The 15795-nt window shown below is 40.6% G+C and overlaps 1 protein-coding gene across 1 annotated transcript in view; it reads left to right on the top strand.

Moving 5' to 3' along the window:
- The window catches only part of NIN (ninein), a 100124-nt gene that overhangs the window by 39003 nt on the left and 45326 nt on the right, over window positions 1-15795 (top strand). Inside the window, 2 exon segments of the mRNA XM_059914202.1 lie at window positions 13087-13126; window positions 14772-14962. Of these exon segments, the coding sequence (XP_059770185.1) occupies window positions 13087-13126; window positions 14772-14962 (231 nt within the window).

Here is a 15795-nt window from a genome sequence, read left to right as displayed (position 1 = left end):
GGCTTTATCAGTATTTAGGATTGTTAGTTAAATATGCGATAGATGCTGTGTTTTCAGAAGTCCTAAGGTTTCCATCATAAGTATCTCCTAAACTGATCCTGTTTTTCTGCAGAGACTTCCTGTGCTTACTTAAGTGTGCTGCTCTTGTAAAATGGACACTACGGCTCAGTGTGCTGGGGGAGCTTTTTTGCTTTAATAAATTTCTTTTCTCTTCTCTTTGGGCTTGCAAGACTTTCCCTTTTCCAAAAAAAAAAAAAAAAATCTGCTTAAGGCTGCTGAGATCAGTTCAGCAACCTCTGCTGGGAAAGAATAGCCCCGTGTGTGCCCCCCGTAATCGCTTTAATTAGCCGAACATTCTGAGGGGCACAGAGGTCTGCGCCGGAGCAGATGGCTGGTGGGTCTGCGGCTGGGCCCTTGTGGGCAGGGGCTGCACCAGACCCGCAGGCTGCAGATGCTGGCCCGGCCTCGGGGCTGGAAGCCCCGGGATCCAAGAGGCTCGGGCCATCTGTTCCGCCGTCCAGCGAAGCAGGTGTCCCTCCAAAGAAAGCATTCCTGAAAGCAGTGCAGCCCACAGGTGCAGGGCACCCTCGTCCAGCTGTAGGGCAGCCCGAGAGCTGACCACAGTGGCCAGCGTGACTCAGACGCACAGCCCACGGCGGGGGGCTGTGGGACTCCCTTTGTCTGCCTACCTGGCGGTGCAGGGCACTTCTTTCTGCAGCAGCCATTTTAGGACCGGGCAACCTCTGACCGTCTCCCCTCTGTCCGCTCTCACGGGGCCTGTTGGCCAGCACACATGGCATGGTGGGCCCTGCCAGATGTGGCCACCCAGGGGACACTGTCCACAGCGCGGAGGACCCCGGGGGAGGCCCTGCTCCTACGTTGAATCAAAAGTTGATTGCTAAAAAAAAAAAAAAAAAGTTGATTGCTTCATCACAACTAACACACTCAAAGCTGGAGTTTCTAGAGTTTCTTCTGGGTTTGTTCTTAAAGCTGACACTGGTCTGTCTGCTGTTTCTTTCCTCTGCCCTTGTCCTAGTGTTGAACACCCAGGTAGTAGGAATAGTAATTATAAAATTTATTTGCTTAACAGACAGCACTTAATTTGCAGCAGGCACTGTTTCAAGTGCTTTCCAAATACTAGCACACCCTCGTAGGTAGGTATTATTCACTTACCCCTGAGGAAACTGAGGCACACAGGGATTAAGTAACTTGCCCAAGCTTGCACAGCCAGTAAGTGAAGAGTCCGGCTCTGGAGTCTAAACCCTCAACCACTTCATTGTTCTGGCTGAAACAATAACAAGAGCTAACGTTTCCTAAGAGCCAGGCATATGCCTCCGTGTCCCTATCAGGTGGGTCACTCCCACTTTGCAGATGAAGTAAGGTATCGAGGGGTCACACAAAGTGGCAGGGCCAGACTTAACCCCCGCAGTCTCCCCCAGCTACCATTTTGCCTCCGGAGTCAGGAATTGCTGAATGATTTTTAAAAATGTATTAATATCCATTCTTTCTCCAGTGAGAGGCTACATAAGATTTCAAAGGAAGAAGTTGAAAATCCTTTTTTATGAATAGTATGGAGAACACATCCCAGCAATTGCCACCCCCTTCCTCTCCCACTTTTCCAGAGATGTTCGTGATTACCTCCCTTCCAGTACTCACGGCTGATCTGTGTCTAGAGGCCACCTGCCAGGCTTTCACTGTGCTGGGTAAACCGTCAGCAATTAAAAGACCTTGTTCCAGAGTGATGCCTCCTTTTATTGGTGGTGTTCCAGTAGCCGAATGATCAAATCCCCCCCAACCTTCTAACCTACCTTCCCTTCCCTCTCCCCCTGCTTTTTAATTGGAACTACTGGCCGCAGGCAGTGAGAATGAAGATAAAAGAGCTGTGAGTGAATTGAATCTGCTCCCACCCACCCCCCACCCCACCAAAAAAGCAATTTAATAACAAACATTCAGCCACCCATGTGCTTACCTCTTCTTAAAGGAATAGGCCCTTGGGGGAGACGGGGGAAGAAGCATAGCAAAACATCTGGGTGGCAAACAATCTCCAGTTAAAGTGGTCTTGGAATGAAAATGTAGCCCTTAGCATAAGCTTGCTTCTCCTTCTAGTAGGGCTGGTCTTAGCTGGATCTAGGCTTCTTACACAGGGCCATGGAGAAATGCTTGGGAAATCGTTACCCTTGGAGATGTTAAAATAAGTTATCCCTTACCTTGCCACTACTTGCCCTAAGAGTTCGTGTGAAATCACTTAAGCTGCTGTACCTGACGCCATTGGGTTAGGCTGTCTGAAGAATGCCTCTTTGGATGGCTGTGGTCACAGCCCCCAAGGCAGGTCTCAGACGACTGTCCTGGATCTTCCCACACTCTGCTAAGTTTAGGAGGCATTGGCACAGAGCAGCTTTCACCCTCCTGAAAGTGCCTGGACCTCCCACCAAGCATGGTCTCTCCATCACAGGTCACAGTACAGGAGGACATGGCTGACTAAAAGAGTGGTACATACCAAGGGGACAGAAGTTTCCCTTTCTCCCCACCCCCAGGTCACAGGGAATTCATTTAGTGAGAATTCAGGGGCAGGCTGGCAAAAGAAACAGTGAAATTGTACCTATTTATATGGTATAAACAACATTTATAACAGTAAAGGAAATAAAATGGTTTCCCATATTCCCTCAACCAAGTATATATATATATATATTTATTGTCTCTGTTTCCTTCCAGTCTTTGTGTAATTGTATGAATGTTTTTTTCCAATGGTAATCACAGTGTTGATGACATTTTTGTTGTGGTCTTTCATTTAACATTTCATGTTTTTCATGCTCCTACATTGTTTTATAATTACACTTTTATCGACTACATTATGATGTATCATTATACTTTATGCCCCATTGTTGAATATTTAAATTGTTTTCAGTACTTTTACAAAAAGTGCTAAATGTACATATTTACATATATACTTTTTTTCTTTCTTTGATTTTATTGCCATCAGAAATCATATGAAACTGGATCAAACAGCATGAACATTTTCATGACTTTTGATACATAAAGCCATTTTCTTTACTAAAAGGGTAATATCCATTTACATTGTTACCAGTAACATAAACAGGCCTATTTTAACTCATAACCTTGTTGGTAATAGGAGTTATATTCTTAAATACTTTGCTAATTTAATGGGAACAAAAAGATTCCTTGGTTTTAATTTATACTTCTTTGATTGCTGTTGAAATGAACCTTTCCCCATATCTGTTTAATTGTGTTGCCTCTTATGTGAATTGTCTGTTTGTATTCTTTGCATATCTGCTGGAGACTTGGCACTTTTCTTACAAATTTATATAAATAACTGGTACTCCCCAGGGTCACTCAAATTAATGCTTTAAGTTTGAACATGGTAATGAAAAAAACCTGCAAATATAAACTTAATATATACTACACAAACATGTGTCCAAGAAAAATAATATCAAATTTTATAGTGCTTATTAGGTGCCAGGCACTATTCTAAGCATTTTACCCAGCTCTGTGAAATATGTACTACTTTATTCCCATTTTATAGACGGAGAAACTGAGGCAAAAGAGGTTAAGAAACTTATCCAAGCTTAACCCAGTAAGTAAGCCAGGATTCAGAGCCAGGCAGTCTGGCTTCCACCCTCGATCTCTTACTAGTTAGAGGTGAGAATCAGGGTAAGAGGGCAGCCGGGAAGAGTGGATCAGATAAGGCACCTAGTTGCATAGACTCATGAGATGTTGGAAACAGTATACTGGAGCCTCTTGCTCCTTTGAACTAATTAATTGCTCACTAGTTTCAAATGAATCAAGAAGTAAGTGAGCATATGTAAGAAATAAACTTTTCTGTAGCAAGATACATACCTTGTTGCTTTCTTACCAAGGATTTTTTGTCGGTATGTGTTTGCATTTTTCCAGCTGTGTATCCCAGCAGGGGCTTGTCCAGTGATACATATTCTCCTGCCATTTCTCATGTCAGCTTGTGCTGTTAAAAATCATCCCCTACTAGTAATTTGGTAGGTTTTATTTTGATGGTTCTTAGATGATAGAAACCTATTTTTTTTTGTTTTTTTTTAAATTTTATTATTATTTTTTTAATTGAAGTATAGTTGACTTACAATGCTGCACCGATCTCTGCTGTACAGCAAAGTGACTCAGTTATACACATACATTCTTTTTTTAAATATTCTTTTCCATTATGGTTTATCACAGGATATTATAGTTCCCTGTGTTATACAGTAGGACCTTGTGGTTTATCCATCCTATATATAATAGTTTACATCTGCTAATCCCAAACTCCCAGTCCTTCCCTCCCCCTTTTTTATGGCTGAGTAGTATCCCATTGTGTATATATACCACATCTTCTTTATCCATTCATCTGTCAATGGACATTTTGGTTGTTTTCATGTTTTGGCTATTGTGAATAGTGCTGCTATGAACATAAGGGTGCATGTACCTTTTTGAATTATAGTTTTGTCTGGGTATATGCCCAGGAGTGGGATTGCTGGATCATATAGTAATTCTATTTTTAGTTTTCTGAGGAACCTCCACACTGTTTTCCATAGTGGCTGCACCAGCTTACATTCCCACCAATAGTGTAGGAGCGTTCTCTTTTCTCCACACTCTCTCTAGCATTTGTTATGTGTAGACTTTTTAATGATGGCCATTCTGACTGGTGTGAGGTGGTCATTGTAGAGTTTTGATTTCCATTTCTCTAATAATTAGTGATGGTGTGCATCTTTTCATGTGCCTACTGGCCATCTGCAGGTCTTCTTTGGAGAAATGTCTATTAAGGTCGTCGGCCCATTTTTCAATTGGGTTGTTTTTCTGTTGTTGAGTTGTATGAGCTGTTTGTATATCTTGGAGATTAAGCCCTTCTCTGTTGCATCATTTGCAAATATTTTCTCTCATTTCATAGGTTGTCTTTTCGTTTTTTTTTTCATTGTTGTTGTTGTTTTTATGGTTTCCTTTGCTGTGCAAAAGCCTGTAAGTTTGATTAGGTCCCATTTGTTTATTTTTGTTTTCATTTCTGTTGCTCTGGGAGACTGACCTAAGAAAACATTGGTACAATTTATGTCAGAGAATATTTTGCCTATGCTCTCTTCTAAGAGTTTTATGGTGTCATGTTTTATGTTTAACTCTTTAAGCCATTTTGAGTTTATTTTTGTGGATGGTTTGAGGGTGTGTTCTAACTTCATTGATTTACATGTAGCTGTCCAACTTTCCCAGCACCACTATTTTATTTGTGTTAGGTAGACTGAATGGATTTCATTTTAGGGTGTTTCCAACTTATATACTGAATACTGAATTTTCACCATTTTGGGTGCCAAAGTAGTACGAGCATTTCAATCATTTGCTCTCTTGGGTGAGGAAATAAATGTGGAGGGACAGAGAGGCAGGATGTTATTATTAGTGGAGCTTTATTGACTTAAAACTTTAAAAATAAAAACAGGAGGGGACCTTCAAGATGGTGGAGGAGTAAGACATGGAGGTCACCTTCCTTCCCACAGACACATCAAAAATACATCTACATGTGGAACAATTCCTACAGAACACCTACTGAATGCTGGCAGAAGACCTCAGACTTCCCCAAAGGCAGGAAACTCCCCACATACCTGGCCACATGGCTGACAGGGTCTTGGTGCTCCGGCTCGGTGTCAGGCCGGAGCCTTGGAGGTGGGAGAGCCGAGTTCAGGACATTGGTCCACCAGAGACCTCCCGGCCCCACGTAATATCAAACAGCAAAAGCTCTCCCAGAGATCTCCATCTCAACGCTAAGACCCAGCTCCACACAACAACCAGCAAGCTACAGTGCTGGACACCCTATGCCAAACAATAGCAAGACAGGAACACAGCCCCACTCATTAGCAGAGAGGCTGCCTAAAATCATAATAAATTCACAGACACCCCAAAACACACCACTGGAGGTGGTCCTGCCCACCAGAAATACAAGATCCAGTCTCATCCACCAGAACACAGGCATCAGTCCCCTCCACAAGAAAGCCTACACAACCCACTGAACCAACCTTACCCACTGGGGGCAGACACCAAAAACAACGGGAACTACGAACCTGCAGCCTGCGAAAAGGAGACCCCAAACACAGTAAGTTAAGCAAAATGAGAAGACAGAGAAATACACACCAGATGAAGGAGCAGGGTAAGAACCCACCAGACCAAACAAATGAAGAGGAAATAGGCAGCCTACCTGAAAAAGAATTCAGAGTAATGATAGTAAAGATGATCCAAAATCTTGGAAATAGAATGGACAAAATACAAGAAACGTTTAACAAGGACCTAGAAGAACTAAAGTGCAAACAATGATGAACAACACAATAAATGAAATTTAAAATTCTCTAGGAGGAATCAATAGCAGAATAACTGAGGCAGAAGAATGGATAAGTGACCTAGAAGATAAAATAGTGGAAATAACTACCGCAGAGCAGAATAAAGAAAAAAGAATGAAAAGAATTGAGGACAGTCTCAGAGACCTCTGGGACAACCTTAAACGTACCAACATTCGAATTATAGGGGTCCCAGAAGAAGAAGAGAAAAAAAAAGGGACTGAGAAAGTATTTGAAGAGATTATAGTTGAAAACTTCCCTAATATGGGAAAGGAAATAGCCAATCAAGTCCAGGAAGCACAGAGAGTCCCATACAGGATAAATCCAAGGATAAACATGCCAAGACACATATTAATCAAACTATCAAAAATTAAATACAAAGGAAAAATATTAAAAGCAGCAAGGGTAAAGCAACAAATAACATAAAAGGGAATCCCCATAAGGTTAACAGCTGATCTTTCAGCAGAAACTCTGCAAGCCAGAAAGGAGTGGCAGGACATATTTAAAGTGATGAAAGGGAAAAATCTGCAACCAAGATTACTCTACCCAGCAAGGATCTTATTCAGATTCAACGGAGAAATTAAAACCTTTACAGACAAGCAAAAGCTAAGAGAACTCAGCACCACGAAACCAGCTTTACAACAAATGCTAAAGGAACTTCTCTAGGCAGGAAGCACAAGAGAAGGAAAAGACCTACAATAACAAACCCAAAACAATTAAGAAAATGGTAATAGGAACATACATATCAATAACTACCTTAAATGTAAATGGATTAAATGCTCCAACCAAAAGACATAGACTGGCTGAATGGATACAAAAACAAGACCCGTATATATGCTGTCTACAAGAAACCCACTTCAGACCTAGGGACACATACAGACTGAAAGTGAGGGGATGGAAAAAGATATCCCATGCAAATGGAAATCAAGAGAAAGGTGGTGTAGCAATTCTCATATCACAGAAAATAGACTTTAAAATAAAGATTATTACAGGAGACAAAGAAGGACATTACATAATGACCAAGGGATCAATCCAAGAAGAAGATATAACAATTGTAAATATTTATGCACCCAACATAGGAGCACCACAATTTATAAGGCAAATGCTAACAGCCATAAAAGGGGAAATCGACAGTAACACAATCATAGTAGGGCACTTTAACACCCCACTTTCACCAATGGACAGATATCCAAATTGAAAATAAATAAGGAAACACAAGCTTTAAATGACACATTAAACGAGATGGACTTAATTGATATTTATAGGACATTCCATCCAAAAACAACAGAATACAGTTTCTTCTCAAGTGCTCATGGAACATTCTCCAGGATAGACCATATCTTGGGTCACAAATCAAGCTGCAGTAAATTTTAGAAAATTGAAATCGTATGAAGTATCTTTTCCAACCACAGCGCTATGAGACGAGCTACCGATTATGGGGAAAAAACTGTAAAAAATACAAACACATGGAAGCTAAACAATACGCTACTAAATAACCAAGAGATCACTGAAGAAATCAAAGAAGAAATTAAAAAATACCTAGAAACAAATGACAATGAAAACACGGTGACCCAAAACCTATGGGATGCAGCAAAAGCAGTTCTAAGAGGGAAGTTTATAGCAATACAATTCTACCACAAGAAACAAGAAATGTCTCAAATAAACAACCTAACTTTAAACCTAAAGCAATTAGAGAAAGAAGAACCAAAAAACCCCCAAAGTTAGCAGAAGGAAAGAAATCATAAGATCAGATCAGAAATAAATGAAAAAGAAATGAAAGAAACAATAGCAAAGATCAATAAAACTAAAAGCTGGTTCTTTGAGAAGATAAACAAAATTGATTAACCATTAGCCAGACTCATCAAGAAAAAAAGGGAGAAGACTCAAAGCAATACAATTAGAAATGAAAAAGGAGACGTAACACCTGACACGGCAGAAACACAAAGGATCATGAGCGATTACTACAAGCAACTATATGCCAATAAAATGGACAACCTGGAAGAAATGGACAAATTCTTAGAAAAGCCCAACCTTCCGAGACTGAACCAGGAAGAAATAGAAAATATAAACAGACCAATCACAAGCACTGAAATTGAAACTGTGATTAAAAATCTTCCAACAAACAAAAGTCCAGGACCAGATGGCTTCACAGGCGAATTCTATCAAACATTTAGAGAAGAGCTAACACCTATCCTTCTCAAACTCTTCCAAAATATAGCAGAGGGAGGAACACTCCCAAACTCATTCTATGAGGCCACCATCACCCTGATACCAAAACCAGACAAAGATGTCACAAAGAAAGAAAACTACAGGCCAATATCACTGATGAACATAGATGCAAAAATCCTCAACAAAATACTAGCAAACAGAATCCAACAGCACATTAAAATGATCATACACCATGATCAAGTGGGGTTTATCCGAGGAATGCAAGGATTCTTCAGTATACGCAAATCAATCACTGTGATACACCATATTAACAAATTGAAGGAGAAAAACCATATGATCATCTCAATAGATGCAGAGAAAGCTTCTGACAAAATTCAACACCCATTTATGATAAAAACACTCCAGAAAGTAGGCATAGACGGAACTTACCTCAACATAATAAAGGCCATATATGACAAACCCACAGCCAACATTGTTCTCAATGGTGAAAAACTGAAACCATTTCCTCTAAGATCAGGAACAGGACAAGGTTGCCCACTCTCACCACTATTATTCAACATAGTTTTGGAAGTTTTAGCCCCAGCAGTCAGAGAAGAAAAAGAAATAAAAGGAATCCAAATCGGAAAAGAAGAAGTAAAACTGTCACTGCAGATGACATGATAGTATACATAGAGAATCCTAAAGATGCTACCAGAAAACTACTAGAGCTAATCAGTGAGTCTGGTAGAGTTGCAGGATACAAAATGCACAGAAATCTCTTGCATTCCTATACACTAGTGATGAAAAATCTGAAAGAGAAATTAAGGAAAAACTCCCATTTACCATTGCAACAAACAGAATAAAATACCTAGGAATAAACCTACCTAAGGAGACAAAAGACCTGAATGTGCAAAACTATAAGACACTGATGAAAGAAATTAAAGATGATACAAACAGATGGAGAGATATACTGTGTTCTTGGATTGGAAGAATCAACATTGTGAAAATGACTATACTACCCAAAGCAATCTACAGATTCATTGCAATCCCTATCAAACTACCAATGGCATTTTTCACAGAACTAGAACAAAAAATTGCACAATTTGTATGGAAACACAAAAGACCATGAATAGTCAAAGCAATCTTGAGAAAGAAAAACGGAGCTGGAGGAATCAGGCTCCCAGACTTCAGACTATACTACACAGCTACAGTAATCAAGACAATATGGTACTGGCACAAAAACAGAAATATAGATCAATGGAACAGGATAGAAAGTCCAGAGATAAACCCATGCATATATGGTCACCTTATCTTTGATAAAGGAGGCAAGAATATACAATGGAGAAAAGACAGCCTCTTCGATAAGTGGTGCTGGGAAAACTGGATAGCTACATGTAAAAGATTGAAATTAGAACACTCCCTAACACCATACACAAAAAATAAACTCAAAATGGATTTAAGACCTAAATCTAAGGCCAGACACTATCAAACTCTTAGAGGAAAACATAGGCAGAACACTCTATGACATAAATCATAGCAAGATCCTTTTTGACCCACCTCCTAGAGAAATTGAAATAAAAACAGAAATAAACAAATAGGACCTAATGAAACTTAAAAGCTTTTGCACAGCAAAGGAAACCATAAACAAGACGAAAAGACAACCCTCAGAATGAGAGAAAATATTTGCAAATGAAGCAACTGACAAAGGATTAATCTCCAAAATATACAAGCAGCTCATGCAGCTCAATATCAAAAAAACAAACAACCTCATCCGAAAATGGGCAGAAGACCTAAACAGACATTTCTCCAAAGAAGATATACAGATTGCCAACAAACACATGAAAGGATGCTCAACATCACTAATCATTAGAGAAATGCAAATCAAAACTACAATGAGATATCACCTCACACCGTTCAGAATGGCTATCATCAAAAAATCTACAAACAATAAATGCTGGAGGGGGTGTGGAGAAAAGGGAACCCTCTTGCACTGTTGGTGGGAATGTAAATTGATACAGTCACTATGGAGAACAGTATGGAGGTTCCTTAAGAAACTAAAAATAGAACTACCATATGACCCAGCAATCCCACTACTGGGCATATACCCTGAGAAAACCATAATTCAAAAAAGTCATGTACCACAATGTTCATTGCAGCTCTATTTACAATAGCCAGGATATGGAAGCGACCTAAGTGTCCATCGACAGATGAATGGATAAAGAAGAGGTGGCACATATATACAATGGAATATTACTCACCCATAAAAAGAAATGAAATGGAGTTATTTGTAGTGAGGTGGAAGGACCTAGCAGTTTGTCATACAGAGTGAAGTGAGTCAGAGAAAAGCAAATACTGTATGCTAACATGTATATATGGAATCTAAAAAATAAATGGTTCTGAAGAACCTAGGGGCAGGACAGGAATACAGATGCAGATGTAGAGAATGGAGTTGAGGACATGGGGAGGGGGAAGGGTAAGCTGGGACGAAGTGAGAGAGTAGCATTGACATATATACACTTCCAAATGTAAAACAGATAGCTAGTGGGAAGCAGCCACATACCACAGGGAGATCAGCTCGGTGCTTTGTGACCACCTAGAGGGGTGGGATAGGGAGGATGGGAGGGAGGTTCAAGAGGGAGGAGATATGGGGATATATGTATACATATAGCTGATTGACTTTGTTATACAGCAGAAACTAACACACCATTGTAAAGCAATTATACTCCAATAAAGATGTTAAAAAATAAAAATAAAAAAAGTAAAAAGTATTGAATTCTGGCCAGAAACAATAGTAAGAAAATCTAGAGTGCTATTTCCTCCATTGCTCCCTCCCCACCCTCACACCTCATCCATCCATCAGGGTTGAGATATGTCTTTATGTGGAAATGTAGCCTGATAAACTTGTAATCACAAACAAGTAAAAAATCACACTGTGCCCCACTTCACCTTCCATAGATACACCATGTATATTAGTGACTTTCAGTTGTAATCTGAATGAGTTGTAGTGAGCTTATATATTTTGAATTATAGCCTTTTTAATGTCTCTCTGTGGCAAGAATAATTTATCTCAGCGCTGTCAGTTTGGGGTTTCAGCTTAGTGTGGCAAATTTTGGTGAACTCTTTGAATTGGTGGTATCTTCAGTATCTGAGTGAAATATGGAACTGTGAAATCCTGGTAGATAGTTGTCCTTCAGTTAAGAGGAGAGCAACAAAATAGATGTGCCTAGGTTGCCTGAAAGAACTTTAACTCATATCAACTTGAACAAGCTACTGAAATATTTAACCTAAGAATTTTAGGTTGCACACTGTCTGCCATGAGGAATCTAGGCTCTGGAGATGGGAGTTAATTAGGCTTATTTTCCTGTTGAGTTCATTACAGGATCTAAGAAATCAGTTCACCTTGTACAGTTCAGCCACCATGGAGAGTAGGCTGGTTATTTGTTATCAAAGGCAGCTTCATTCATAAAGTTGGATCTTTGCTGAGACAGCACCAGGTTTTAAAAGGGGGATACACCTTTTCTCAACAGAGTTTCCTGCCTGAGATGGTTGTAGAACCTACCAACAGGGGTGATTAGGAAGCTTACTGATGAGGCCGGAGACCACTGTGGACCTACTCGTTGCCAATGGTTGGAAGCAGACCTGTGCATGCTTGCCTGTGGAGCATGGGCTGGATTTTGGTTCTGACCTGTGCCCTGGGCTGGGTGCTTTTGTGCAGTACACGAACTACAACTGTATGCTGTGACTTGGAAAAGACCCAGTAGTAACACAGCACGATAAGGGGACAAAATGATCTAGTTCAGATCAATTTCACTGCTTTTAATGTAGTAATTTACTGGTAACGTACATTTTATTTAACTTGAGCTTTCTAGCCTACCTGCTTTGGGTTGCATCTCTGTCTCCTCACTGTGCCAGAAACACACCAGGCTCACTCATTCTGGTCTCCACACATCGGCAAATAGTAACTGCTCCTTTCTTTGCACCTGGCTGTCTCCAGCTTATCCCTCAGGACTCAGACCTTGCTTCTTGCAGGAAGTCTACCCTGAGCTCACAAGGCTGAAGGATACCCCAGTTAGGTACCCCTTCTTGAACTCCCCCATAATAGCACTTACTACACTACAATATTGTACTCTGTTTTCTTGTCTGCATGTCTTTGTCAGCATATAAACTTCTTGAGCAAGAAATATGCTTCTCCTGTTCATCGTTGTATTCCAAAGATGTAGCGTAATACCTCACACCCATTAAACATTTATTGAAGAACAAATTCATAAATGCATGCGTACAAACTCCTGTTAGTTGATGGATTCTGAATATTTGCTTCAGCCTGATTTTATTGGTTGTGATAGGTTTTGCTGTTGAGTAAGTGATGTCACCTCACAAGTGTGAAAGGCAAATCCTTGGTGTGATGCTGCAGAAGGCTGTGGCATGTTTCTTAGGAGTCTCCTCTTAATTGGCTTGTTGACTGAGGAGAGCCAACCTGGATGAATGCACTCAAGGGTCCCCAATCATGTGACTCACTCAGATGATGATTTCAGAGCCAGAGAGTGACCGGGTCTTGGAAGAACAGAATTAGTTCTAAAACATACTAATCTTCTCTTGCCTCCTCTAGCACTGGAAGACGCAGCGCAGCGAGGAGTACGAAGCAGAAGGTAGGAATTGAGTGTGCGTGGGGCCTGCCTGGGAAGGAGGGGCTGCCATTCACAGGGCGCTCTCCACACCCCCTTCCTGCATCCCTTGCCTTCTTACTAACAACCTTGCCTGCTGGAGGCCAACTAGGAAATAACCTGAAGAACAACAGCAACAAAAAACTCATTCCCAGTTGATAGCTCTTAGTTTTAAATCCTTGCATTTAGCATCATGCAAGATGTGGCAACTAAGATGTAGAATTTCACTTATGGGTTAATTACTCTCTTACATAGACTTTCACATTAATCTATGAACAATCCAAAACTAAATAGTTACCTATTAAAATGTATCCCTTGACAGGGCTTCCTTGGTGGCGCAGTGGTTAAGAATCCGCCTGCCAGTGCAGGGGACACGGGTTCGAGCCCTGGTCCGGGAAGATCCCACATGGCGCGGAGCAACTAAGCCCGTGCGCCACGACTACTGAGCCTGCGCTCTAGAGCCCGTGCTCCGCAACAAGAGAAGCCACTGCAGTGAAAAGCCTGCGCACCACAACCAAGAGTAGACCCCGCTCGCCGCAGCTAGAGAAAGCCCGCGCACAGCAACGAAGATTCAACGCAGCCAAAAATAAATAAATAAATTTATATTTTAAAAAATGTATCCCTTGACAAGTTTCAGATGTATTTAAGACGGATCAAAACACGTTGATCTTCTGGCCAGCAGATGGCACTGTGGTTCAGCTGACGGAACCTCACCTCACTTCACAGCCTACCCTGGATTAACTGTACTTAAGTGTAATTACACGTTCTCTAGGTCTCCAACCTGTAAAGACACAGCGGTGATGGGCTTAATGTCTTTGATAAACAGTAGGGGTAGCACTAAATGCTCTTCTCAACTCTCTAAGGTTCTTCCAGGCACACACAATCTTGCCAGTAATTAGCTCATGTTTAAGTAATGACTTTACAGAATCTCTAATATGGAAGTAAATTTTAACTAGAAGTGAACTTTTAATAGAGGATAAATAAATTTTTATTTTTAAATAAGTAGTTTGATCCTTAAATCTTCAAATAGAACTTATCCTTAATATACCAATAATTAATAACTTGCCCTGGCAAACATTTATTCTTTCAAGTTGGATTGCTTATAGGTCAGAATATTCGTATGTGTAAAGATTTGGAAATAGGCTAATCTTGACTTTTATAATCATTTTATGATATTTATCATGAAATTATTTCCTTCTCAGTAAAAGCAGAGCTTAGACTAGAAAGAAAGTGGAGATAATAAAGTCTGGTAGCTATAGCTGAGGTAGGGCATATAAAGCTCCTTAGAATGGTTCTCAACCAGCCTTCTCTTCCGATCACACCAAAGCCTAAGCCTGTGCATATTTTCCTTTGGAATAAAATAAGCCTAGAACCTTGGCATTACTGCACAGGAGATGGTATTTCTTACATAGGTATGACTGCCAATGAACAAAAAAGTGTCTGTTGGCCCTAGTTGCAGCCTAAGAACCAATGGTTCCACTTCAGTTGAACTTCAGGATCAAATCAACTCAACATCAAATCAACATCTGTAGTCTCTTTCTTATAGCATTTATTTTTAAAAAGCACATTTTTCTTTGAGAATAGGCTCTCAGTTCCTTTAGGGACAACACACTGTATGCTTTTATTTTAGGCCAGTTAAGATTTTGGAACCCAGATGATTTGAATGCCTCACAAAGTGGGCCTTCCCCTCCCCAAGACTGGATAGAAGAGAAACTGCAGGAGGTTTGTGAAGATTTGGGGATCACCCGTGATGGTCACCTAAACCGAAAGAAGCTGATCTCCATCTGTGAGCAGTATGGTTTGCAGAATGTCGATGGTGAGGTAAGCCTTGCATCATATTTTTATTCAGGAATAGTAATCATGATAAATGCTAAACTGGCCACAGGCTAGGAATAGCCATATTTTGGTTTCCTGCAGCATGTTACAGAGACTCCATTCTCTTTTTTTTCCTGGAAAGTCAGCCATGAAGATCCTGTCTCTGAGGACCTCATGTTGTATTGTGGAAAAGAAAAACTGACAATAGCTGACACTTACTGAACCCATACTGTGTGCCCCTCACTGTGCTAAGCACATTACCCCACATTACTATCAGACACCAGTTCAGTGTAGCATGATGTCAGTCTATTTGTAGATGTGGCATTCACAGAGCAAAATGTGGGAAAGGTGTAGAGGAAGGACGAAGAGGGGAGTTCAGGAGATTTGAGTTGGGGGAATATTTTGAAGGCCAGGCTGATAAGTTTAGTTTTTTGGAGAGAAGATCTCAATATCATCCCTGGGTTCTTAAGCAGGTTAAGTAATAATACATAGGAAAAACTTACTTGCTGAGGGTGGTCTGAACTTCTTTTATGGGGTATAGTGGTGTAAAGAGAGCCTTAGATTAGGAGACCAGCCAGGAGCCATCACAATAATCTGGTCATGAGGAAAGGGAAAAGGGTAGGTTGGTGGTTTTGAAAATGTACAACAAAAGAGTCCTGAAGGAGCCCCCAAAAGACTCTTGCTCGGTAAAATTCTGAACTTCACGTTTTCTAAAAAATTAAGAGGGGTGGCAGGACTGGGTGCATGAACAGCCATGAAACATAAGAATGTAATTAATTCCAAGATATGTCTTTCAAAGAGCTGAAAATAAGGATTGGAGGGACTTAGAGGTTAGGGCT

The sequence above is a fragment of the Balaenoptera ricei genome, chromosome 2, assembly GCF_028023285.1.
Source record: "Balaenoptera ricei isolate mBalRic1 chromosome 2, mBalRic1.hap2, whole genome shotgun sequence".
Lineage (NCBI taxonomy): Eukaryota > Metazoa > Chordata > Mammalia > Artiodactyla > Balaenopteridae > Balaenoptera > Balaenoptera ricei.
The sequence above is the reverse complement of the archived record's forward strand: the minus strand, read 5'-3'. Positions and strand labels throughout refer to the sequence as shown.